The sequence below is a fragment of the Numenius arquata genome, chromosome 2, assembly GCF_964106895.1.
Source record: "Numenius arquata chromosome 2, bNumArq3.hap1.1, whole genome shotgun sequence".
In the NCBI taxonomy this organism is placed as follows: domain Eukaryota; kingdom Metazoa; phylum Chordata; class Aves; order Charadriiformes; family Scolopacidae; genus Numenius; species Numenius arquata.
Window position 1 is genome coordinate 105275563 of NC_133577.1, and position 25180 is coordinate 105300742.

At 39.3% G+C, this 25180-nt stretch overlaps 1 protein-coding gene across 2 annotated transcripts in view; it reads left to right on the top strand.

Moving 5' to 3' along the window:
- The window catches only part of ST7 (suppression of tumorigenicity 7), a 147980-nt gene that overhangs the window by 93814 nt on the left and 28986 nt on the right, over positions 1 to 25180 (top strand). For both annotated transcript variants that reach the window (XM_074144543.1, XM_074144542.1), the window contains 6 exons: positions 186 to 240; positions 791 to 906; positions 2026 to 2101; positions 4461 to 4615; positions 7865 to 7962; positions 20044 to 20158. In XM_074144543.1, coding sequence (XP_074000644.1) covers positions 186 to 240; positions 791 to 906; positions 2026 to 2101; positions 4461 to 4615; positions 7865 to 7962; positions 20044 to 20158 — 615 coding nt within the window. The remainder of the gene's footprint in view (positions 1 to 185; positions 241 to 790; positions 907 to 2025; positions 2102 to 4460; positions 4616 to 7864; positions 7963 to 20043; positions 20159 to 25180) is intronic.

Consider the following 25180-nt stretch of genomic DNA (forward strand, 5'->3'; position numbering starts at 1 on the left):
TGAAAAGGGAAGAACAGTCTGGTTACTAGCATATCCATGCTCTTGATTATTTTTTTCCACTCACACCTATAAAAAAATAAGTTATTTGATGAGGATTGTTAGAAGGTAACTGATGATTCTGATAAACCTCAAGTACCATTTTAATTTGGGAGAGATTCATTATTGTGTGTTTCTGTTTATGACAGAATGCAAAGTCTGGCGAAATCCTTTAAATCTGTTCAGAGGAGCGGAATATAATCGGTAAGTGTTACGGTGTTACAGTTTCAGGCATGGTACTGGGTTAAGGACTTTAATTGTACTTTTCCATTAATCTAACTCAGAGATGGAATCACAAAACCAGCTGTGGACTCATGCTCATGCCAGGTTTTTCTGTCATTTGTAAAATGCTTCCGAATTAGAAGGAATTTAAATTCATGTTCATGCAGTTGTTATTTCTGCAATTTTTGGTGATCTTATAAAAAAATGGAAAACTTAAGTGCAGTATACCTGGTACTGTTAATACAGTAATTCTGTTCAAAAGAGGTATAGCAAACAGCCTAATGAGTTATATCTAGGTTTCATGTAGTCTTTATATTTTAATGTTTTACTCATTTCCAACATCCTCATTAGCTTAGGTTCAACTACTGTTGCTTCATCACAGTACAGTGAAATGCAGTGTATGTGGTTAGGAGATTGGCTGGGTGAGCTTGGTGGGCTATGCCCATCTCTAATGTCTGGGATTCTTTTCTAGATTCATTTTGCCAAACGTGACCTCGTTAACTAAAATGTCTCTTTGTTGGCATGTTTGCAGCTATACATGGGTAACAGGGAGAGAACCTTTGACTTACTACGATATGAATCTTTCAGCACAAGACCATCAGACATTCTTTACATGTGACACGGATCATTTACGGCCTGCAGACGCTAGTAAGAGATCTTGTAAAAAACCATTTTTGCTAATAGGTTAATGATTGTTTTAAACTGATGCAAGAAAAATGCACTCAGACATAGTTCTCTTGGGTAGATAAGGAAAGGCAAAAGTCTGATCCTGCCTGGAAAGCTGTTGCTGTTAGTTTTGTAGTATTCTAGATCTGAACAAATATCTATACATGTATAAACTATGTAAATTGTGTCATTGTTTTGTTCTGCTTTCTTGCTGAAGTCATTCAAGGTACTGTTTGAAAGTGTAAAGACTTATTTTTTCTTCCCATTTTTTGCAGTGGCTTCAAACATATATAGCTTAATTTGGCTCCAGCTGCAGTGTAGTTTGTTGAGTTACATTATCCAGGTCCTGTTTAGTCTACATTGACAGAAGAGAGAGATCTTATGTAAAACTTAAGTCCTGTGTTTCATTCCCTAATGTAGTTAGAAGCTCTGTAAAAAATGGAAACAACACGTTTACAAATGAATTTGATGTAAGCAGCTTTAGTTGTATTAAGCCTTTACTGTTAAGTGCACGTGCAAACTTTGGTTCTGCTGAAAATGTACAATGATCTTCTTTGTCTCTTGGGAAAGGAGAGATATTGACAGTTGGGCACTCCATTCTGAGGGCATAATTACAAATGGAAATATACTGTGCTTTTTTGACTCGCAATAAACATGAATTCTGAACTCTGTGGACTAATTATGAGGTGATCTGATTAGCCTGGCATGTTGTATCCATTTAACATTCAGCTAAAGCAACAGCATGCTAAGGAACTAGAATAAGAATCCCAACTATCCTTGTATTCTTTTGTGCCCTATGGAATCTACTTCCCCAAGAGGAAAAAGCTGGTTATCACCTCTGTATGTGACAGTGCAGATGGCGTGATCTCTCAGCCAGATTTTCCCATGGAAAAAAGTGTAATTAAATGAAAGAATAAAGCTGAGTATTTGGGACAAAAGCTCACGTTGATTATGTATCTTTTGAGTGATCACTGAGCTCTTTGAAATGGTCTGGAGTGAGTGCTCTGAGAACAATAAATTCTGTTGTTATAATGCAGTAGATTCTCCTTGTTAACGCTGTAATGACTGATGTGCCCCTGTTCTGCTTTTTTTATTGAATAGTAATGCAGAAAGCCTGGAGAGAGAGAAATCCCCAAGCCCGAATTTCTGCAGCGCATGAAGCATTGGAATTGAATGAGTGAGTGACAACAACATTAACATTTATTTCCTGTCATTTAAAAATCCATTTGATGATAGCTTAAGGCAGGGGGTTTGCTGCAGTAATTTTTAACCATGATTACAGGCCTGTCACAGAAAGGCCTACAATGGGAGGAAAAAAGCACAGCTGCATGTTGTGCTAGCCACCCAGATCCTTAGGGCAGTGATGACAATGGGAGTCTTCCCACTGATGTCAGTGTGTTTTGGATAAGCTTAGTGAAGTGTTAATTAAGTTGCCTCCTGATGAGCATAAGAAATATGCATTTATGGGATGGAGAGTTCCCTTTTGGATTTTTTCAGTCATCCTGAACAGAGGCAAGAAAGAAGGGACTCATAAACACCTTCTGAAATATTCGTTTCATAGTGTGAAAGACTATGATGTAATTTTCTGGGACTTATAGTCTTTGAGTCCATTATTTGTTTTCTCAATGAGAAGTGTAGTATTCCGAGATCCCACAATAAACTCAATACTGTGATGCTTTACTGGCATGGCAAACTGTGTAAGTATTGCCAAAGTGCATAAAGTGGACAGAGTCCCTTAGGTTGCTGTCAGAGATTACCGCATTCTAGAATTCCATAAACTTGTGCCTTATGAGTTGTCCTTCACATGTTTCATCAGAAGGAGAAAAAGAATTGTTTGTTCCTGGACAGCAGTTCAACTGAGGCAACATGTAGCGTAAAAGGCTTTTGCAGAAGTGAGCTATAAGTCTGTCCTGTTCTACTCGCATATCACAGAATCGTTGGCAGGGACCTCTGGAGGTCATCTGATTCAACCCCCTTGCTCAAGCAGGGCCACCTTTCACAAGGCTATGTGCAGATGGCTTTTGAATATCTCCAAGGTAGACTCCACAAAATCCCTGGACAACCTGTGCCAGTGCTTGGTCACCCTCATAGTGAAGAAGTGTTTCCTGATGTTCAGACGGAGCCTTCTGTGTTTCAGTTTGTGCCCATTGCCTCTGGTCCTGTCACTGGGCACCACTAGTAAGAGCCTGGTTCCATACTCTTTGCACCCACCCTTCGGGTATTTAAAAACATTGATGAGATCCCCCCTGAGCTTTCTCTTCTTCAGATTGGACAATCCCAGCTGTCTCAGCCTCTCGTTATATGTGAGATGCTGCAGTCCCTTCATCATCTTCATGGCCCTTTGCTGTACTCTCTCCAGTATGTTTATGTCCCTTTTGTACTGAGGAGCCCAGAAGTGGACACAGTGCTCCAAGTGTGGTCTCACCAGTGCTGAGTAGAGGGGAAGGATTGCCTCCCTCAACCTGCTGGCAACACTCCTCCTAATGCAGCTCAGGATGCCATTAGCCTTCTTTGTAGCAAGGGCAAATTGCTGGCTCACATTGAACTTGGTGTCCATCAGGACCCCCGAGTCCCTTTCTGCCAACCTGCTTTCCAGCTGGGTGGCCCACAGCAAGTGCTGGTTCCTGGAATCTCTTTTTCACCCAGACCAGTTGTTTCCTGTTCCTCAGCTGATGACTCTTTGTGAAATGCAACTAGAGGCAGCTGCAGCCCGATTCTGTTTCTGTATAAAAAAGAATCTTATCAGCAGTTTGCTTTGTATCAGAAGGAAGTCAAGAGGTTATATCCCACCTAACTTCAGCTGTTAAAACTGTGGCCATGGAATTTAAAGTATTGCCTTGAGCTCACTCTGTAGTCAATGAGAGAAGCACCTCCATTCAGCTGTTCACACTGTTCTTAGAGAGATGTTTAAACATGTGAAATGAATGGCTTTGTGAAGATTCTCCTTGATGGAGGCGTAGGGGCATAGATAGTTAAGAGATCTAAATTAGACAGCTGAAAGCTGGTTAAGGTGACTCCTACCATGCATTTCACCTTTCTGTGTATTCCTAAAGCTGCTTTCCTAGTTTGTTTTTTTGTTTGTTTTTTTGGGGGAGGGATGTTTTTGGTTTTTAATCTCTACAATTACATTCATAATCTGTTCTTTGCATATGGCAAGTGTTATAGGTCTGTTGATTCTTTTCATACCAATTCAGTAACGGAGACATTTTGTGTTAAAGCAATAGTGCATAAAACCAGTCTTGGTTTCCAGAAGGAGTTTTACTGATGTACACTGTGATTGCTTAGTGAGACAGTGCTTTACTTTCTGGGGCAGTTGTCAGTAGGTTTACTCAGATGGCTGAGTGATACAGTAACCTACAAATGAGAGTCTTGGTCTGATTGCCAGAATATTTATTCATCAGAACAGTTCATTAGGAAGGTGTGTGGACAAAACTCCATTGCCTCTGTATTTGGTATATCCTTGCCAGTCTACATGGCTTTGTATAGCTTTTACTTCATGAAACTTTCTCATGGATTTTCCTCTCATATTTTTGCAGGTGTGCTACTGCCTATATTCTCTTGGCTGAGGAGGAAGCAACAACGATTGTAGAAGCAGAGAAGCTGTTCAAGCAAGCTCTGAAAGCTGGAGAGGGCTGCTACAGGCGCAGTCAGCAGTTACAGCACCATGGTGCCCAGTATGAAGCCCAACACAGTAAGTTTCTTTGGAGGGAACAGCCATTTCTAAAGGGGTGGAAGTTCAGGGAGTTCTTTGGCTTTTGCGGTTTCCCCCCTCCCCCTCAGAACTGTGTATTTAGTATTTAACATTGGCTGGAATACGGCCTTAGAGCCAGACTATTCTGTTTCAGTGTTTTCACTTGATTCTGTTGCTGAGCTAGCAATGTGCAGATACAGATGCACCTTTTCTTTGGCGTGGCAGAAAATAATGTAGCATGTATTTACCAGAAAAGAAAAAGTAACAGAGCCAAAAGACATCCGATACTCAGGAAATGGTGGGTGCTGGTTTAGGAATTTGCACTGAAGTGCCTTTAGCCATTTTGAAAACATGGGATCATGTTGTGAAAAGGCAGTAAAGAATGATGGAAATGGGAGCAAAGTCATGCTTTGCCAGCTTTTTTCCATCAGCTGTGAGAGTAAATAAGTGCACCACATTGTTCCGTGTAAAAGTTAATGAGACCCATTAACCAGTGTGACATTTGAAAAGTTAGTTGCATACATTAAGAAAGGTCACAGAAACATAAAAATTAACAACTGGAATAATACAGTGCTTCAGTTAAAAGTCTAGATTTTTTTTTTTTTAAGTTTTGAATAAGCAGATTTAGCTGCTCTGATGGTATTTATTAGACGCTTCTTAAACCTAAGGAAATACATGAAGGTTCACTGCTGGTAAATGAACAAAAAGATAAATAAAGCAAATAGTCTAAGATATTTCTAGTCTACAATGGCTACCTTGGGCAAAAATAATACCAATTAATTACATAAGTACAAGCACTAACATCCTTTGGCATCTTCGGGTTTCTCAGAACCTGAATTCACAGCCTCTGGCGATCTCACGTAATTTGAAGATTGCTGATAAAAATTGTACATAGTGAAATTATCTGTGATCTCTGGTTTCAAAAGTGTCCACAAGTCTATACCTGAAAACCTGGGGTAGTATTTTAAATATTTGTTGTTAGAAAATGATACTTAGGATGATTTGCTTATTTTTGGAAAACATAAAAATATAGAGCAGCTGAGCCCTTGAAGCAATTTTCAGGCTTTAGCAGGCTTATGGTTGTCTGTGAAACCTTAATTTGTGCACTCAATCCATTCTGAGCACAGAAAATGACAGCGATTCTATGAAAAATGTGCAATAAGAGTAATTAAACACAGTCATGATGCTTATGTCCAGGATAACCTGGTTAAGTTTGTGCAGGCAAATAAAAGTATGGTATTTTTGTAAACCTGTGTGTGCTAGATGGCTACTGTCATCATCAAATTTGACACCTTCAGTACTACAGCAGAGGAAACAACCAGTTGAATCGCAAAATTAAGTGCATTGCCACAGAGCAGGAGGGGCTGAAAAGCGGCTGCCAGCTATGACTGTGGCTTCAGGAAGGGCTGGATTGTCACACTTCTCTATACCACCCAGCTTCCCCTTCATAAAGTCAGTGTGCACCCACAGAAGTTAGAGAAGTTCTAGCTTTGGATGGTGTCTTGGACACAGGGGCTTCAAGTAGAATTCTCTTGATTATGTGCTGGACTTCTGCATGGTTTACAAAGATGGAGAGCTCAGCTCTCTTTAGAGAGGAAAGACCATGAACAGATGTGTTGCAGTTACGCCATGGTTCTGAGATGTCTATTGTTCTATTTCTGTTCCTTGAAGTCGACATCAGGATAAGAAGTGGGCATTTCATCTTTTACAGGTGAAGAACACTGTAATTTCTTGAACAACAGCATATTCCTTTATATTTCTGTTTATTCATGTGTTCTATCTCCTTCATACGGTATTTTATGTTAGACCATGGATTTTAAGAGTAAATAGTGACTCTAAGTAGCCAACTTAATCTCTTTCAAAAGGTGCTAGTTTACAGAAAGTGCGGGAAATCTCCTTTTTAAGGTGGCTCATGTTAGTCTCCCCAAATCACTAGTCACCTCAGAAAATTTTGGCCTGAAAGGTTATCTTGATTTCATAGTAAGTAAATTCCTTTTGACAATTCCTTCTGAAAGGACTGGAAAGGAGCTTAGCCTGAAATGTATACCTCTTAGTTACACTACATAAACATGTTGAAACAGATGTAACTAATGAATTGTTTATTAAATATATAGGAATCAATATAGAGATAAGGAATTACATAATATAAAATACAGGTAAAGAAATTCCTTCCCTCCCTTATTAATTTTTTCTTCTGAAGTCAGACCTTTCAACCTGCTGCTTAATCTATCTGAAAATTGTAATCACAGCTTTAAAACAATTTGTAGGTACTTGGAATGTTTTCAGTGCACATCTTGTTCTTATTATGAAAGACTTGCAAATGTTAGGAACAGACTAAATCTTTACAGACTGCATACTATACACAAAGATAATTTGTAGCAGGTGTCTTATATTTTCACAATATGGTAATTTTATAGATTATTAGCTGTCCACACATTTCCTTGTGGTCCAGAAATATGTTAAGAGTTCACACTGGAATTATAGAGAAGAGAATGAGAAATGAGAAATGTTCTCTAAGAGAACAGTTATTACAGCTATTTAGTTTCTGTCATCTTTGCTGTTAGGGCGTCTTCTAGCACATAGGACTGTCATGTCTGAAACATGTTAATTTGCCATCCATAATTAGCAGTGTGAGGAATTTGCAGGTGATAATTGGGTAACAAGTAAAGGCTCTGTAAACGGAAAGTTCAGGTCATACTTCTTTTCTTCTAATCATTAAGGGAAGAGACTTAGAGGATGAGGATTTGTTTTGCTGCATCTGCAATTAACAAGCATGTACCTCGTAACTTGCAAAAAAGGCAGGATATAACGTGTATTTTCATGGATGCCCTTGTCTTAACTGTGTATGTGAATTGGTAAGTAACATTGCTGTGTGTGCGACCAGAGTTTTGTGCCAATGTCAACTTCATGGGGGTTCTCCCTGCCTCACTTGATTACTTGATGGTCTGTACCCTATAGCGTTCCCTGTACCTTCAGATCTACTCATATTTCATAGGTGTAAGGCCAATCCATGGGTCCTTATTTATACCACTATATATCTGGAGTAATTCCACTGATTTCAGTGATGTTATGCCACATCTAAATGAGCAGAATTTCTTAATTTTTTAATTAAAATTATTGTGAAAGCATTGATGATAGCAAATAAAAAAAATGGCAAGAAAACTATGTTTCCTTTTGTGTTGGAATATTAAACGAACCTTTGTTTTATCTTTTTTAATCTTAATGCTGTTTCTTTTTCCTCTTATACAGGAAGGGACACCAATGTGTTAGTTTATATTAAGAGGAGGCTGGCAATGTGTGCAAGAAAGCTGGGAAGGACCAGGGAAGCAGTGAAAATGATGAGAGATGTGAGTTTGGATTTGTTTCGCATGTGATACTTAGATAATAGTAGCATAGAAATGATACACATTTGCTTACAAGTTAGCATCCATTCCTGCTGCATGCAGCATTGCTGATAGTCATTCTGTATGTGTAATGTACATAAAAGTTAAGTTAAGAGATCATTTACAATGTTGCGAAAGCAACATTATGAAATCATAAAATACCAGATGGACGCTTGCCTGTACAGACTGAATTTCCCATCCTGGTACAGTGCAGTCTTTAATTATGTGATCATGAAGTTACATAATTTTTTTTTCTGAAGCACGTAATGAATGCTGCTAACAATAAACAGGTCTTATGTATTCTGTTTCCTCCTTGCAAAGCTGTAGTTTGGCTCTGTGCATTGTTTAAGTCACGCTATTCAGACCTGAGGACAGTGTTATTTTATTCATGCAAAACCTATTACTGAGAAGTCAAAAGCAAGTAATTAATCTGTAATGAACTGATTTCCCTCTGAGATGGGGGATGATTATATCCCTGTTGTGTAGGCAGGGGAGCTACCAATGATAGTCACAAGTTAGTAAGCTACAAAGCTACAAATTCAAAGCGCCGAACAGTAGCTATTTTGAGGATGGCAGGAGTGCAGCTGTCCACATAAGGCAGTGTATATGTTTCAAGTATGTAAAATGCTCAATTTTTGACATAGCTGCAAATGCCCAGCATTTCTTCAAGTGAGATCCCCTGAATGTAGATGAGGAGCACAATTCTTTGAGGAGGTGGCTTGCCTCACCCAAGGTAGCAAGTCTGTGACAGGAGGAGGAATGGAGCCCTAGAGCTCTAGGCAGATGATGCTAAAACTGCTTATCAGTTTCCTGTGTTCTCCTTTCTTACACTTAATTTTCCAGCTCCCACAAGAGTGAGGTAGAGGTGAATCCAGCAAGATAAAGAGTTCTGCAAGTTAAGGTAAAGGACCTAAATTTTAAATGCACAAAATGGAATCCCAGACCAGAACGAAGCACCTTTAAAATGTGCTTTAGGCAGGTCAGATGAATGGTGCCAAAACTTGCCTAGTGAAAAGGGAAATTTTTGCTGCAAGTCAGTAGGAATTTTAACGTAAAAAGGCGAGTGACTTTCTCTGGAGCTTAGGCACTTGCATCAACAGCAACAGGGCAAGTATGTCTGCCATCTTGGAATCCAGCACCTAGCATCTTCTCCTGGAACTGGGGCGCTCATGAATATTTTTTGAAAACACTGAGCAGAGTTCATCCTAATAGTGCAGATCATAATGTACCAGATGGCAAGCAGTGAGTAACTTTGTTTCCTGTCTCTAGCTGGGATTTTTCAGGCACAGAGCTCTCACTCCCCAGAATCTCTAGGCTCCCAGACAGAAGCGTTGAAAAAGAACTTGTCAAAACCCCAGCCATTGTACAGCTAGGAGTGTGAGAGAGAGGGGTGAGGAAGAAAGACCTGTTTTTGCAGTCTTGTGGTCAGCTGGGAGAACGTTGATTTCAAAAACGTTGTTTTCAGTCCAGCCAGCTCCACATGATTCTTCATGAATTTTGTTACACATGCGCTCTGAGACAAATACTGAAATGTTTGGGGACAAACACTGGAAATCTAAGTTCTGGCATCAATATACAAGAAAGATAAAATTTTGAATTTCACATTCAGATGTCACACTTCATAATTATGACAACTTCTGGAGCTTACTATGGGCTGCTGAATGTGTTTTGTAGATCGGGCAATATGGAGCAGATACTCTGTGAAGCTGCCTTCTGCTGATGCTAATATGTATGGTTGATTGTGTATGCAGAACACTGGATTCAGGGACTTGGGTGGTCCATCTAGTCCTAGGTTTCTTATGCAAAGTGAGACCCAGAAGGCTTTGATAAGAATGGATGGCTTATTCTGTCATTAGAGAGAAAATTGTGTTGTTGAAATTAAGTACAATGTGGATCTTGAAAGGCAACTATGATAGGGAGACCCAAAGTCATCGTTTGTTAGACACCTGAGGGGATGGAAAACATTCTTCTCAGTAGGAATGTTTTGCTAAAATGAAAAGACTGAATACAAGACAAAGGAGGTATAAAGACAGTTTCAGCTTCTAGAGCTTCAACTCAGATCAATGCATTCTGTATTTTTCCACATACAGACACTGAGCCAAATGCCTCTAGAGCTTTTCGTTGTGAGCAGGCAGAGCTGAGAATTAGCAGGTCCCCAGAAATATAAAAGCAGCAGTATCTGTAGGTCACAACTGCAGTACACTGGGAGCAAGAGAAGGGTCAAGTCAGCTTTGCAGATGCTTTTTTTAGACTGACTTGGAGCTACTTATTTCTGATGAATGCATATCCTCCATTTCTTCACAGAAGACATAAATAATATACTTATGAGGAAGTTTGAAGAACATGAATGTGTCATTGAAGGTTTCTATGTGATTGATGAGGGAGGAGATGAATTTATTCACCCTAAAAAGAATATGAAGAATATGTTGGCTGGGGACGGCTGAATCTAGCATCAGGGGACAGAGGGCGGAGGGCCTGTTTGTGTTTGAAAGATTGAAAACAGATTTCTTAAGACATGAAGCATGATGGAAATGAAGTGTTAAGAGGTTCATGACACCATCTGGGAAATATGATTGGGATGTAGTGAGTCTTTGCCACTTTGAAAAAAGAAAATATTTGAGAGTGTTTAATTCATTGCATATATGAGGCCATCTTGGGGACATTACTGATGGATTAGATTGTCGTACTTGAATTTTGTGTAAGAAAAGACTGAGATCCTGCATAAAACACCTTAATGGAAAGAAAACGAGTTGCTGGTGACTTAAGATTTTGATTTTATGGTTACGTACACTGCTGATAGAAAAATCACATTCTTTAATATTATATTGAAGATATTTAAAACTTTTTTTTAAACTGTTTTAAAAACTGTTAAAAACGGAGTTTTAATTTAAAAAATTGGGTTGGAATTTCTGTTGCTTCTGTCATTGATTTTGAGATAGTATTTTGTTGCTGGCTTTGCTGCTTGGATGTCATTCATTTAGTTGAGTTCAATTAATGAGAATTATGAACCTGTAATTTTCATAGAAGCATGTAATTGAATCACACATAGGTGTTGCTTTTGCTTGTATTTCTGATGATAATTATTTACTATATTTTGCTATAGAAACCAGCAGCTGTCACTATTTGTATATATTGAGCTAACTTGTGATCTCATTTTGATTAGTGTATTGTTGGAATAACTCCAGTCCAGCCAACAGAACTATTCCAGTTTTATTCCTGTTTATACAGAGCATGATATGGTCTGCGAGGGAACTAGATCTCTTTTACTGTCCCTGAGGAGAAAGTCTGCAGTGCTGGTTGTTTTATTTGTTGTGCTGATTATGTTAGGCAGAATTAAACTGGTGTGTTCTAAATGAAGTTGGAAAATTTTATATATGCCAAGGTGAAAGTCCTTAGTGGTGGCTGTGGGGAATCTTCATTATCCTGTCATGTTGAACTTTTATTGTGGACAGCCTGGGAGCTACACGCAGATGAGCAGGGGTAGCCTTTTGTACCAGCTGCTCTCTGCCTGCTCTTTATTGATTCCCTCACCATTACAGTGGAAGAAGACAGAAGTGTGCTGGGTTTGTGTTTCATGTTTTGCATTGTTTAAAAACAGAGAGGATGTGGAGGGTATATAAAGGCACTTCTCTCAGTACTTTTCGTGTGAGCGGATCAGTGACCTGCGCTACTGAATTCAGGAGCAGACCAACACGCTATTTCCCTTGACTGGGTTACTGGAGTATCCAGGTTAAAATGTACCATGCAAGAAACTGAATTGTCAAATTAATCTGAGCTTCTTGGGATTGTTATGGAGAACATTTGGACCATGGAACAAGCTTTCATCAGAGGGTGATGTATGCTTAGGAAAGAGAAGGGTGACAGGCAGAAGGCATGCTAGTGCACAAAGTGAACAAAAGCTCTTAATTGCTTCCAGTTTCAGAGAGAAGATGAAAGAAACTTGTTCTAGAGTGTCTTTATCTCCTCCGCTGTGGCCACGAAGACTGCTTTGTAGTCTTAACAACTCCATGTTTCTGAGACGCAGTGGAATTGCAACTTGTCCCGTGCTTTGCAGCTTTGTTTAGAAACAACTGAGGTTTAGGGAGAGAAGAAACTCTCCAAGTCTTTCCTCAGCGCTGGAGAAGAATGGAAATCAAAACACTTTTTAAGGGTTAGAAGAATACATTTCATTTCTGCGATCAGTCATATCTACTGAGAAATTACTCTTCAGCTCACAGTAAAGCATCTAGAAGTCTACTTGTATGTACCTGGCTTTTGAGAACCTTGTGGAGGATATTTCAGTTGGATGTGTTTATGTGTTTATCTTGGTGCCCATTTGCAGTCTCTAAATGCGTATTTTATGCCACAGGAGACACTAAGGCATTATCAGTACCTAAGCAGCTTGTATTGTTAGAGTGCTGCATGCTTACCAATGGGCTACATGGTACAGCAGAGGACCACAAAGATGATTAGGGGCCTGGAGCATCTCTCTTATGAGGAAAGGCTGAGGGACTTGGGTCTTTTTAGTCTGGCGAAGAGAAGGCTGACAGGGGATGTGATCAACACCTATAAATACTTAAAGGGTGGGTGTCAAGAGAATGGGGCCAGTCTTTTCTCAGTGGTGCCCAGTGACAGGACAAGAGGAAATGGGCACAAATTGTACATAAGAGGTTCCATCTAAACATGAGGAAGAACTTCTTCACTTTGAGGGTGGCAGAGCACTGGAACAAGCTTCCCAGAGAGGTGGTGGAGTTTCCATCTCTGGAGACGTTCAAAACCCACCTGGACAAGTTCCTGTGCAACCTGCTCTAGGAGGACCTGCTTTGGAAGGGGGCTTGGACAAGATGATCTCCAGAGGTCCCTTCCAACCCCATATCATTCTGTGATTCTGTAAGTTGTTTAAACACTCAGGCTGCCCTGAGTATTTAAAATGGTTTTAAAAGTTATGTCACTTGAAGGCTTGAAAAGGGTCCTCAACCATACTAAATCAGTTTTAATGATATGGGTAGGTTGGGTTTTTATCTTGTTATGACTAGCAGTATTAGTGATTTTTGCTGGTATGGTGCTTCTGCAAATCTAGCATACTTCCTTGGCAACCTCTTTTGCTGGGCTTTGAATTTGGCTTTTTGTTCAATAGCCTCTTGAATTCTGTATTCTTGCGTGCACTGCTGATTTGTTCTTGGGTACATAGCCAGGATAGTGTTCTGCACTTTGAATTATCAAGCTGTGTGAAACAAAGAGAGTACTAATTGCTAGTGAAGGTGTTATTATCCCTAGCAATTTAACAACACAACTTCTGCACTACTTGCCTCGGTAGCTACTGTCTGTCTCTCCCAAATGCTTCTGTGCTTGAGGCAAGGATTAGTGAGTCAGATTCTTTGGCTTGTGCTACACAGGTCAGGTTAAGCAGGCTGCTCTGCCTTGAGTGGGATTCTAGCTACATTAACATCTGCAGCAGTTATTTAAAGTACCATTTATTAAAATTTCAAGGAAAGGACTTCTTAGTTAAATGAGACCAAGAGCTATATACATTTTAGAAGAGTGCCAATCTCCCCCAGTTATATTTTCAATTAATTCCTCTTCTGACACACAAGCACAGCAATAATAGCAAGTGATAAATGCCTATTTTAACATTTCCGTTTACCTGTATATTCAGATGTGGTTTGTTTTGTCACAGATTCACATGTTGCGGGTAAGAGGGAGGGGAGGGGAGGGGAGGGGAGGGTTGGAACATCTCTCTTTTGAATGGGCTCTTAAACAAAATGGAGACACCTGTGATTCTCCTGATGGTGTTCGTCCCTTCTCTTTACTTGCACGTGACTCAAACCCCTCACTTTTTGTTGCGTCTGTGATCCTGTGCAAAACCCTCAAAACCTAGAAATTGATGACTACTACCTAAACCTGATAATAATGTTTCTCCTATAAACTATGGGTTTCCAGCATTGTGTTTCTATTAAGATAAAATGTAGTCTTAGAATATAGTCACATAGTCTTGATAACTTGGATTCCTTTTTGTCTGCCCTCTTGCATCAGTCTGTGTTCAGGGCCTTTGTGTTGTCCTTTGATTATGCTCTTCCATTTCTCTGAAAATTTCTCTCCATTTCTCCTAGCTCATTTTTGAGTTACTAGATCATTTCCTCACTTTAATTTCATTTAAAAAAATACTTCTAAAACTATGGCAAAGTTTCTGCAAAAAGTACTTTGGGGTAATGCAAATGAAGGAATGTTTTTGAAGAGGGCTATGAGCAATGACTTTATTTTCATGCTTTATAAGTTACTAATCTTTGATGTAACAAAAATTGTTATAATTTATCACTGTTACTACTTTTATGTGATGTGATTGTTTAGTAGTAAACGTACATCTGGAACAACTTGCACTCTTCTGGTTTCATGCCACATCTGCCTTTAAAATTCTCTTTATTCCTGAAATATGTGCATTTTTACAACACAGTCCAAGTAACGGCATTTTCGTAATTATATTCCTTAAAGAACTCAAGTCATACTCTGAAGCCTTTAATCCTCCAGCTGAGACAGAATGTAAAGGCTGCATGTTCTAACATATTTCCTTAGAGTTTGCATATTCGGTAAGATATTTTTCAGTTTATTGACTCATTGTTAATCCCACATTGAAGAGAAGTCGTGTTATCTGTGAATATTATGGAGCACCAGGACTAAACTGACATTTGCCAAATAAAAATTGGAATGTCTGCAATTTTATACCTGTGCCACCCCACAGTTAGTGTAAACTGGATCTGTGTCTCTTTTCTAACACTCTGAAGTTCAATCATTAGATGACATGTCAAATTCCCTGAATTCCACATATGGAAGAAAATATGTGGATCCTACTGCTAATTGTTTCCAACCTCCAAAAAACCAGGATCTGGCGGATTTGGCTTCTTAGCTTCTATTCTCTCTGAGCTGTGAGCTCCTTTCTGAGCTGTGAAAGAGTAACTGCGGAGCTGCTTCCAAATAAAACAGTGGTTATTTGCCAAAAGGAACGTAGCGCATAGAGAAATGCATTAAATGACAGAACCCTACTTTTGTTGTAATTAGGCAGAACTTATTTCAGGTAGGTCCAGTGTATTTCAGATAATTTTCCAACTCTCAAGAGCTATGAAAGTGTCTGTTTACTTCATAAATCCCACTCACAATGAGACCACACTGGAATGAGATACCCTTTTAGGGCCAGGAGTCAGCCGAACTTTTAAGAATCTGACATTGTTAACAGCCTTTTTGTGAACTAGCCTTAGTCCGCTGACAATGTTTCTTCCCTTCTGTCCTTGCCAAGTGAGCTGGCCTGAAGAAAAACCTAAGCATTAGTGTATCTTATTAGACATCAGAGAGTCAACGTGGAGCAACACGTTGCAAATGCCTCAAGCCCAGGGTAAGCTCCAGCCAGAGCTTAGACATCTGAAAGCTCAGCTGTAGACAGTGAAGCCCACAGAAATGGAGGTTTCTGGTTTTCTACTCAGAAATAGCTTGAAGGTTTGCCTTTTCTGCCTTCTTCAGTTAACAGTTCTTATGGATTAAAAGTCCTATACAAGAAAGCAGCTTATGCAAAGTGCTTGTGAAAATAACAGTTCTATCCATGCTGTGTGCTTGATTCTTCAATGGCGGGGGACAGGTGCACCTGAAAGATGGCAGCCTTAGTCATTCCTCTTCTAGGAGACAGATCTACTGCTTGAGATACCCACCGCAGGAACAGATACACTAGGAATTAAAGTTGTAACAGTTTTGCTATTTGCACTGAATTTCTCTTGTTTGCTTGTTGTTGTTGTTTCTTCATTGTAAGCTGAATTCAGTTTTCATATTTATGAATTAATTCAGTTGAATACATTGATCTAAAAATGTTTGTTTATTTAGAAGATATGAGTATAAGCAGCAATGAATGGCTGCAAGTACTGCTCGTAAAATCTGTGACCGTGCATACAGCCATAATGCACATGGAGAATAAATGTGTCACCACCAGGTTATATATAAGATCATTCATTTATCCACCTCTGTATTCCCTTGGGTCCCATGGTCTAGTCATAGGCATAAGCTGTAGCTTAAAGCTGTTTTCTACACAAATAATGTTTCATTGCTAATTGATGCATGATGTTAATGATATCACAGGGAGAATAACGGATGCAACAGTTAAAGCTATATTCCTTGAAAATATTTCAAAAATTAGATCTAAATGAGAAAATGCTGATGACCGAAATATTCTCAGGGAAAGGAGTCCTCTTCATTAAAGTGTTCTTTGGAAGATAAAACTTGTTCTTCATCCAATAAATCAGATGTGGATTTCCTTGTACCATAAAGCATTTTTTGTGATCATCACATTTTCATATCCATCACAAAATCATTGAACCTACACCCTGCAATATGGACTGGGGTGAGTCTGGAAATATGGCCCTCCCAGGACTAGTGATAAGACATCCGTTTGTGTCAGACTTATTTCCAGAATTTTTCTGAGAACTTATACTCCCAAAATACTATTTATCTAAAAAATTAAAAATTATTAATTGTCTGCAAAAGCTACCCTTTCTATTTATTTGCAGTATACCTAATGAATCTTTCAATGAAAAGTAAGTCCACTTTCTACACGTGTATCTATTTCCCCCAAAAAGCGCAGAGCAATTAGAATAGAATATGGGCTAACCCAGCCCCAGATCTTAATTTCATCACTAAAAAGTGTTTTGACCAATACAAGTTCAAAATAAAATCCTTGTGAACATAGATTTGGTATGATATGTTCAATACCTGTTCGAACATACTGTATTACAGGGGATTACATTCACAACTGTGTGGCATCTATTTCCATATGGGATGAAAACAAGCTTTGCTTAGTGGAGCACAGGTCGTTCATAGCAGCTGAGAAACCAATTAACCGGAATTTTGCAATGAAACTTTTAGTCCTAACTAGAGTTTATGTAAAAAGCCGTAGCAGCTTTGGTGGGAAATCTTGAGTGCTGAATTTGACGACTGTCTCTTGAGATCTTAAGGTGTGGAGAAAGAAGATAACTGAGCCTCTATCTTTAAGTGCAGTGCTTTCCACTCAAATGAAAGCATTTGTCAGGTTACAGTAAAGATGTAAAGAGAATTAAAATTGATAAGACAAACTATTTAGCAAATGTTAGTCTAACTTCACAGAATCTAAATCTTTGGGTGCAAAGGGAGGTCTGTGCCTCTTAAGCTAGAGTCCAGATTAGAGCTCGTTGCTGTATGGGTCTGGGGAACTCGAGGGTGCGTTCTTCATCTCACGTTGAGGAATAACAGGCCCATCTTTCCACCTCTGTGTGGAGTGTGAGCCAGCCTCCCTCTCCATCTGCTGGGAGGGGAGGGAAGCAGGCTCAGGCTCACAGTGCGTGCTCTGTTGCTCCTCAGCGTGACGCAGTATTTGGCCTGCCCTGACCATCCAGCAGGCCCACATTACAAACTTTTGTGGCAGTATTTTTTTTCCTTCCTTGCTATGAGGCCTTAAAAGATGACCTGTCAAAATATTCTTCTATCTAAGTGGCTTTACTTTCTGGGAAGTTTCTCAAAAAACAAATTTTTACTGTGACTGAATATTATTTGCAGTGAAAACTATGTACTCTACCTTCTGAGATGACAAAGAAATTAGTTCATGTCCTCTCTTCTTTTTCTTTTCTTTTTTTTTAATAGCAAACATGCTGTCATTTGTGCATAGTCAGTGTTTGAATAGTTGAGTGGCTACCTAGAGGTGTTTTATTTTTGTAGCTACAATATCAACGGAGTTCATTATAACTGGGTTGGACTTCTTAGTGTTCGAACTTCCCCAGATGAAACCTTTATTAACACTTGTCAGTTTGGAGGCCTGGCAGTCCGGACAGTGACCTTTATTCTGCTGCTGTCTTAGGCAGGGTTTATCACTCTGACAGAACCTAATTAAAATGGAGTAAAATAATCAGCGAGTGATGTCAATGAGAAATGGGGAACCAGAGTAAGAGCTTTTACTGGCCACAGTACATCTATAACTAGCTGCAACTCTTCCCTTTTCTTCACTGATGGAGGGAATGTTATTCTGCCAGCCATTATTCATTCTCAATGAGCAGAGGTAATCTTTCTTAATCCCTTGGAGGGGTTTCTTCGCAGTATGTTCATTCTGAACTTTAAATCACTATTTACTTAGGGCCAGATTCTGTCATGCTTCTTCCTTCCAAATAGTAGCTTCCTCTGTTAAAAATGCAATAGTGAGTAAGGACAAGAATGAAGAGAAGTAGGCTCTATGCTGGTTCTTTAACTGATGAATCCAAGTATGTGAATTTTTACATGGAGTTATTTTCTCCATGAGCAATGACTTAAACTTTGTATTTTATTGCCAAATCCTTCCACTTTACCTAGATGAGCATGAAGGCCTGAGGTCCATTTTTTTTTTGAAAACTGGAGAAGGAGAAAAGCCTGCAAACTATGCAGTTTTGCTTGTGTTCTTTTTCACAGGTTTATCTCTTGGCATTGAAACTAGGTGTTTTATGACCATCCCCATGCCACTAGCATAAAAAAAAAAAAAAAAAATCAGTTAAACAAAGCACTACCATAATTACTTTTGATATTTTAATAATCCTCAAACTGCAACAAAGTCAGTACTATCCAGATACCCAAATTTAGGCAGACTTATCCCGTAAGGTCAGAATACTTCTTACATTAGCTTATGCCAGACCATAACACAAGAAAGAAATTCTCTGTGCTTTGCATCTCTGTTTACCTGTTAAGGTCTCTTCCTTAACGTAGTGAAGAAGCTGTAGTGCTTTACCTGTTTCTCATGTCCTAAAGGTCTTGCTGAATCTCCACCTCTCTTGTTTCAATCCTGCCTTAGTTTCGTTTATGGTGGCTCTTCATGAGATTAAGACTTGCTGGTTCTCATTGGTGTCTCTATTTGTATTTTCAAAGGTTGGTTTATTACATGACAGAGTTTTCAGGTCCAGCTTACTATTTTCAAACTGAGCAAGGCTGACCTTGAATCATTGTCTTTACTCGGCTTGTTACAGTATTTCTATTCTCATAAACCATCTCAGAGAGATTGTAACTGGTAGTGTTCCCCTGCAAGTTCCTGAAGAACAGCAGTAATATCAGCTGTCCTAGTTCTATACTGTGGGACCTTTTTGTGCTGAATGTATACCATGTAAGCAGTTAAGGTATAACAACCATGACACAAGGAAGCAAGGATCCATTAACGCATCAGTTCTTTAAAGAATCACTCTGACAATAAAAAAATATTATTTAATCAATTCTGCATTAAAAAAACATGGATACTTCTGATAAGTGTGGCTTCAAAAAAGAGACGCAATAGAATATCAGCTTCAGTGATTTGAATCTATGCAGACACTGAAACTAAGGATAAGGATTTGTTCTTAGGAACAAATACCTGGTATCTCTCAAAGGTTTAGTTCATAAAGTAAAAATCTTTTTACACGTAAAAGGATTAGATTATTTTAACTGCACATTTCATTCAGTTTGCCATACAAAATAGATTCTTTAATTATAGTGTTAGATTTGTATAAACTTCACCTTTATTGTTGCTGCCTTTTCTTTCTTTTTTTTTATATACATTGGCCACAATTGCAGTTATGTTCTAAAGTATCCACAATTACAAATCCTAATATCACATACTTGACAATGTAGTTGCATATATGTCAGCTTCTCATATTTCATTTTATTCTGGTTTTTTTTCAATGTATTTTCTGTTTTTCTACTAATATACCAGAGAGATGCTGGATTACTTCCTACTGATATACAGGAGCTACATTGTTGAAGATTCTTTTCCAGTACAAGATAACTCTCCTTCACTTTGAGGAAGTTAATTGAAGGAGAATTATGTATTCAGGCAGCTGTGTTCTTGGATTTGGCTAATTACATCTTATGCAAAGCATGTCTTGTCAAGAAACCTGATCCAGTGTCCCTTAAGAGCTCAGAAATTTCTGAGATAATAGTGAACTCTGGGAAAGAGCCAAAAACAAGGGGAACTGAGGGGTTTTAACTTGGTGTTGGTTATTTTAATCCATGTTGAACAAGGAACTCTTTTCCATGTTAATAATCTAACCTTTAATATGTTATTGATTTTAGTTGATGAAGGAGTTCCCTCTGCTCAGCATGTTCAACATCCATGAAAACCTGCTAGAGGCTTTGTTGGAACTGCAAGCGTATGCAGATGTCCAGGCAGTCTTAGCAAAGTATGATGGTAAGTTCATACACATTTATATTTTCTCTATATGGTACACACAGAAGCAATGTTTCTAAGTCAAACTCTTAAAATTTAGGAAACTGTAATTGAGGTCATTAGCACGAGCTTCACAGATCCCCTTACACAGTCCTTAATCCAGAGATTAAATGTTGGGTGTTATTTCTGCCAACCCATGCTTAATTCATTGTACAGGGTAATGGAACTCACTTCCTAGCAGCTCTTCACTGCTTTCTTTGCTTTCAATTGATGTTTAAAGAATGACTATTTAGGTTCTGTGGACTTTTTATTGCCTGATACTCCCTTATTCCCTGATAGTCCCTTGTGGACTTTTCTATGAGTGTTAACTTAGAGGCATACAAGTGCTTTACAAACATTAATTGATTTAACTTCACAGCAGCCTAGTGAGTAGCAGACTTCATGTCTTATGGGGAAAAGCTCAGAAGACTAGGTGAACTTTTCGCATTAATTTTCAGTATGCGTTAGTTTATGTAGCGTTACATCACTTTTTATGTTCAAATTACAGCTCGTGCTCACTTGAGCTCTAGCCCTTTGAACTTGAATTCAATACACCAGTCTCTCAAACAGAGAAGGGGCAGAGTAAGAAGCGCCAACTGGCATACTTTGTTTAGTTTAAGTTAAATAGGTTTTCCTTGTATTGTGTAGAAACTGTGACAGAAACAGGAATACAATCCAATTCTCTTGACCAACATTCATCAACCTTCATGGTGCCACTCTTCATCCTTTTCCTGCAGTCCCTGGCTTGCTCACTGTCATGGTTTAACCATAGCTGGCAGCTAGGAACATGCAGCTGCTCGCTGGCTCCCCCAGGTTGGGATGGGGGAGAGAAGCAGAAGAGTAAATGTGAGAAAACTCATGGGTTGAGATAAAGACAGTTTAATGGGTAGAGCGAAAGCCGCGCACGCGAGCAAAGCAAAACAAGGAACTCATTCACTGCTTCTCATGGGCAGGCAGCCGTCTCCAGGAAAGCAGGGCTCCATCAAATGTAATGGTTGCTTGTGAAGACAAGATGCCATAAGTCCGAACGTCCCCCCCTTCCCTCTTCTTTCCACAGCTTTGTATGCTGAGCATGACATCACATGGCATGGAATATCTCTTTGGTCAGTTGGGGTCAGCTGTCCCGGCTGTGTCTCCTCCCAACTTTTGGTGCACTCCCAGCCTGTCCACTGGCAGGATGGTACAAGGAGCAGAAAAGGCCTTGACTGCTTAGCAACAACTAAAACATCGGTGTTTTACCGACGCTATTTTCATCCCTAACCCGAAACATAGCACTATACCAGCTGCTAGTAAGAAAGCTCTATCCCAGCTGAAGCCATGACACTCACTATCCACATTCCAAGTTCTGCAACAAGTGAATCAGGAATCCTACAGCCATCAGTTTCATGTTGTGTTACTACACAGTCCTCCTTCATCCTCAGAGAAGTCTCATTCTATGCACCAGAGTATGGCAAGGGGGTTTATGAAAGGAATATTACGTAATCATATAACTAAAAATGATATCATAACACTCATGAATCAGCTGAATTAAGTGAAACTGGTAGCCTTAATTTTGATGTTTCTTAACTCTTTCTCTAGGTTGATCTTGTAGCCTTTAAAATGTTTTTAGTTCTTAGCTCTTAGAGCCTTCCTGGTGTTCTTTGAACAGAGATTTTAAGGCTTGCAACTTCCGAAGTTTTTGAAAAGGTAGTTGGACACCATTTGAGGTACTGTTGTATAAATGGCTACTAATATGGGCACTGGAGCCTATATCCACAGTCTTTTGGCCACTCTCTCTCTTTGATTCTTTGAAGGACTTAGCATCTTCTCCAGCCTGCCCTTAGTTGATCTTCCACCCCATTTGTCTACTGAATTGTCATCTACTTTTCTTTTGCATGGTCAGTTTCAGCTTTTATTGCCCCAAGTTCCTACCAGAGGCTCCTTGTTCAGCCAGTACTGCTTATTCCTAATTCCATTCTTCTGCCTCTCCTAACTATCCGTCCCAGTCTTCTCTTCAAGGCAGTGATGGTCATGATACATCTCCTCACCCACTTCCCAACGCCTGTCTTACCAGACATCTTTTCCATGTACCCTCTTCTCTCTGGTTTCTGCCTCCTCTCATTTGACATCCTCTGCTGCATTACCTGGATGCCAAAAAGCAGAACAGCAAGAGCCCACACAAGCAGAGGCTTCTCACTGTCAGCCCCGGTACTTGGCCCCATGTCATCACATGGAACAGTGGCAAGGTAAGTTTATTGGAGTACTGAGATGTGTGTACTTGATGAGCAAAGAATCTTTGGAGGGTATAACCGAAAAAATCGAAGAAGCTTCCACTGAATATGTGCTAAGTACTTTCTTCTAACATCTTATAACTTAGGAAATTAAGATAATGAGACTAGCAATAGACCATTGGCTTGATCCTAACACAATCATACTGCCCAATTGCAGACACCTGCAGTAGACTGTGGCAGAGCTGATGTTATTTAAGGAAAGGTAAATAAGCAGCTGATTACAGGCAGTATTAGTGATAGTCACTGCTACCATTGCAGCCTGGAATGTCAGCTCTTTCTGGAGTCAAATCATGTCACTCAGGCCCTTGAGTACTGTTACCCAGTAGCAGTAATGACTCTCAGATCTTGGTTGTGCTTAGTCTGGTTGAAGAAATCTGCAGTTTAAGTGGTCTTTCTTGTAGCTCCTTGTATTTCAGTAGTTTCTGTGACAGAGGTGTAGGTCCCCACGGACTTTATTTTGGCACTGTAAGAAACAAGTAAATAGAAATGCCTATTTTTATGCCCCAGGCACCACAAGACATTGGCACCTTCTAGCCTTGAATGTAGTTATGAGATAATAGCCCTGGGAGATATCAGAACTGTGACAGAACAGGGAATTGAGCCATGCCCTCCCAAATCTCAGATTAAACTCCTGTGCTAACTCTGCTTTTGTATACTAAAGCCCTGATGCCTAGTTTTAAACAACACCATGGTGGCACTTAGTGTCACGGAAGTTGATGAAACTTGGAAGGTGCATTTTGTTTTCTCAAAAAAAAGCCTCTGATAGAGTCAAAACTGAATTCATAAATGTAACAAAAGGCTTTTCAAAATAAAACTCTTCTTACTTTGTCTGTTTGAACCTATGCAGTTTCAACTCAAGCTTTGCCATATATAAACAAAGGTGTGTGTATACCCTAGGTATGCACAAGGACTCAGCAAACACAGGCTTAACCAGTATAACCCTTACAGTTCATGAGTCTCAGAAGGCCTGTCTCAGGGAGCCTCAGCTCATTTTAGAACTCATCAACTTCATGTGTTGTAAGATTTATTGGAATATAAAACAATGAACTCATTTATACTTTCCTATCTGCAGTTTCTGTTGGTCCCACTCCACTGCCTTTTTTTTGACTAAGACCAAACCTGATTTATTGTATTTTGATAACATATGAACAAATTATTTCCTTGAGCAGTCTTCCCCCACCCTGGGCTAAAAAGTTGGATCACATTATGCGAAATCGCAGCCTCTGCAAGCAGACACACTGCTTTACCAAAAGCTGTGTGTTAAACTGTGTTTATATTATGTACCTGGCAACAGAGCTGATGTCCATACTCATTATTCATGGAAAAAGGGCCTCATTAGTGGGACGGCATGCACTGTTGCTGAGCTACATCATTATGGTTTCAGAGTTCAGTGTCTGTCAATAGAGTGCAGATGACCTAAATACTGTTGAATTCTGAAAAGATTTTTGGCTCTGATTTAACACATATCCATGTTATTTACAGCATAAATAGTTATGGCTACTAAAAAGACTGTTCTTGATGGAACAAGCTTCTGGTATTCATAGTAGGTAAAGTTTCTGTGCTCGTCTTCCCTGGCTTTTTAGACAGATTGTTTTCCAGTGGAGTAGGTCTGTTTGTTGTGATGCTTAGAGAAAATGATTTATTAACTTTCCTGGGCAGCCAGTTGCTTTGATTGTTATTATCTGGTAACCTGGCACTGTGTGAAAACTCAGACCTTTCTGGCAATTGAAAGTTCAGATTTAAAAAGAGCGGATGCCTGTGTATTTAGTCATAGTGATGCAGTGGTTCCTCCCTAAACCTGTCCTTGCTTTCCTTTTTCTAAATGACAGTGTTTTCCAGTGAGACTATAAGCCATCTGGTTTGCAGGAGGAACACCTTATACAGATTCCCCTTTCGCTTACTCCCTTGCAAAGAAGGAGAAAGACTATGTTACCGTGTAGACAGAGTCCCAAATTCAGAGTTCACTTGAGAAGATAATTTAGACCAGAAGATACATAGAAAGAAGGTGGTTTTAAAACACTAAAGGTCTCATTCTGCTCTAGGCTATGACACTTTTTCATATGGTAATGGCTGACTTGAAGAATCCTACTTTAAATAAGTGTCAAATCAAAACATAGGCCTTTGAAGAAACACTTTAGAAACAGTGTCTTCTTTGTCTTGGAATACTTTCAACTTAGTGAAATCTAAACAGGTAATGTAGAGAAATTACTTTTCTAAAGTGTAACCTATTCAGGGCTACTCTCTTTTCTCCAGTCCCCCTCTGTCCAATTTCTTCTTGTCCTTACAGGCCTATGAAATGGGTAAATTCTATTTATATTGAATTTGAAGGCATTCCTTCTGTAGAGAGTTGCAGATTGATGAACCAATTGCATGGAGTCTTCAACTATATTAGCTATGGTCTCTGGGGGTTTTGTGTATATGTATATAATTGAGATCACAGCTCCACTCCATCAGTTTCATTACTTGCGATGATTATGTTTAGTATTTTTGAGATGTAATACCTGGTGGAGCTGACTGGGTTGTGCAAGAAAGGATTTTCTTCTGAGTTAAAGATGTAGCAAGTGGCAGTATGGAAGCAACTATCACCTCATGCACACTATTTTATAATCCTTTTATTTCTTTGAAAGAGAGACCTTAAGAGAAAGTTCCTTTTAGTTAAGGTCATATCAAAACCTAATCTGCCTTTTCTGAGTGATTTAAATCAGGTAAGACCTCCAGTTTGTGTTACAGCAGT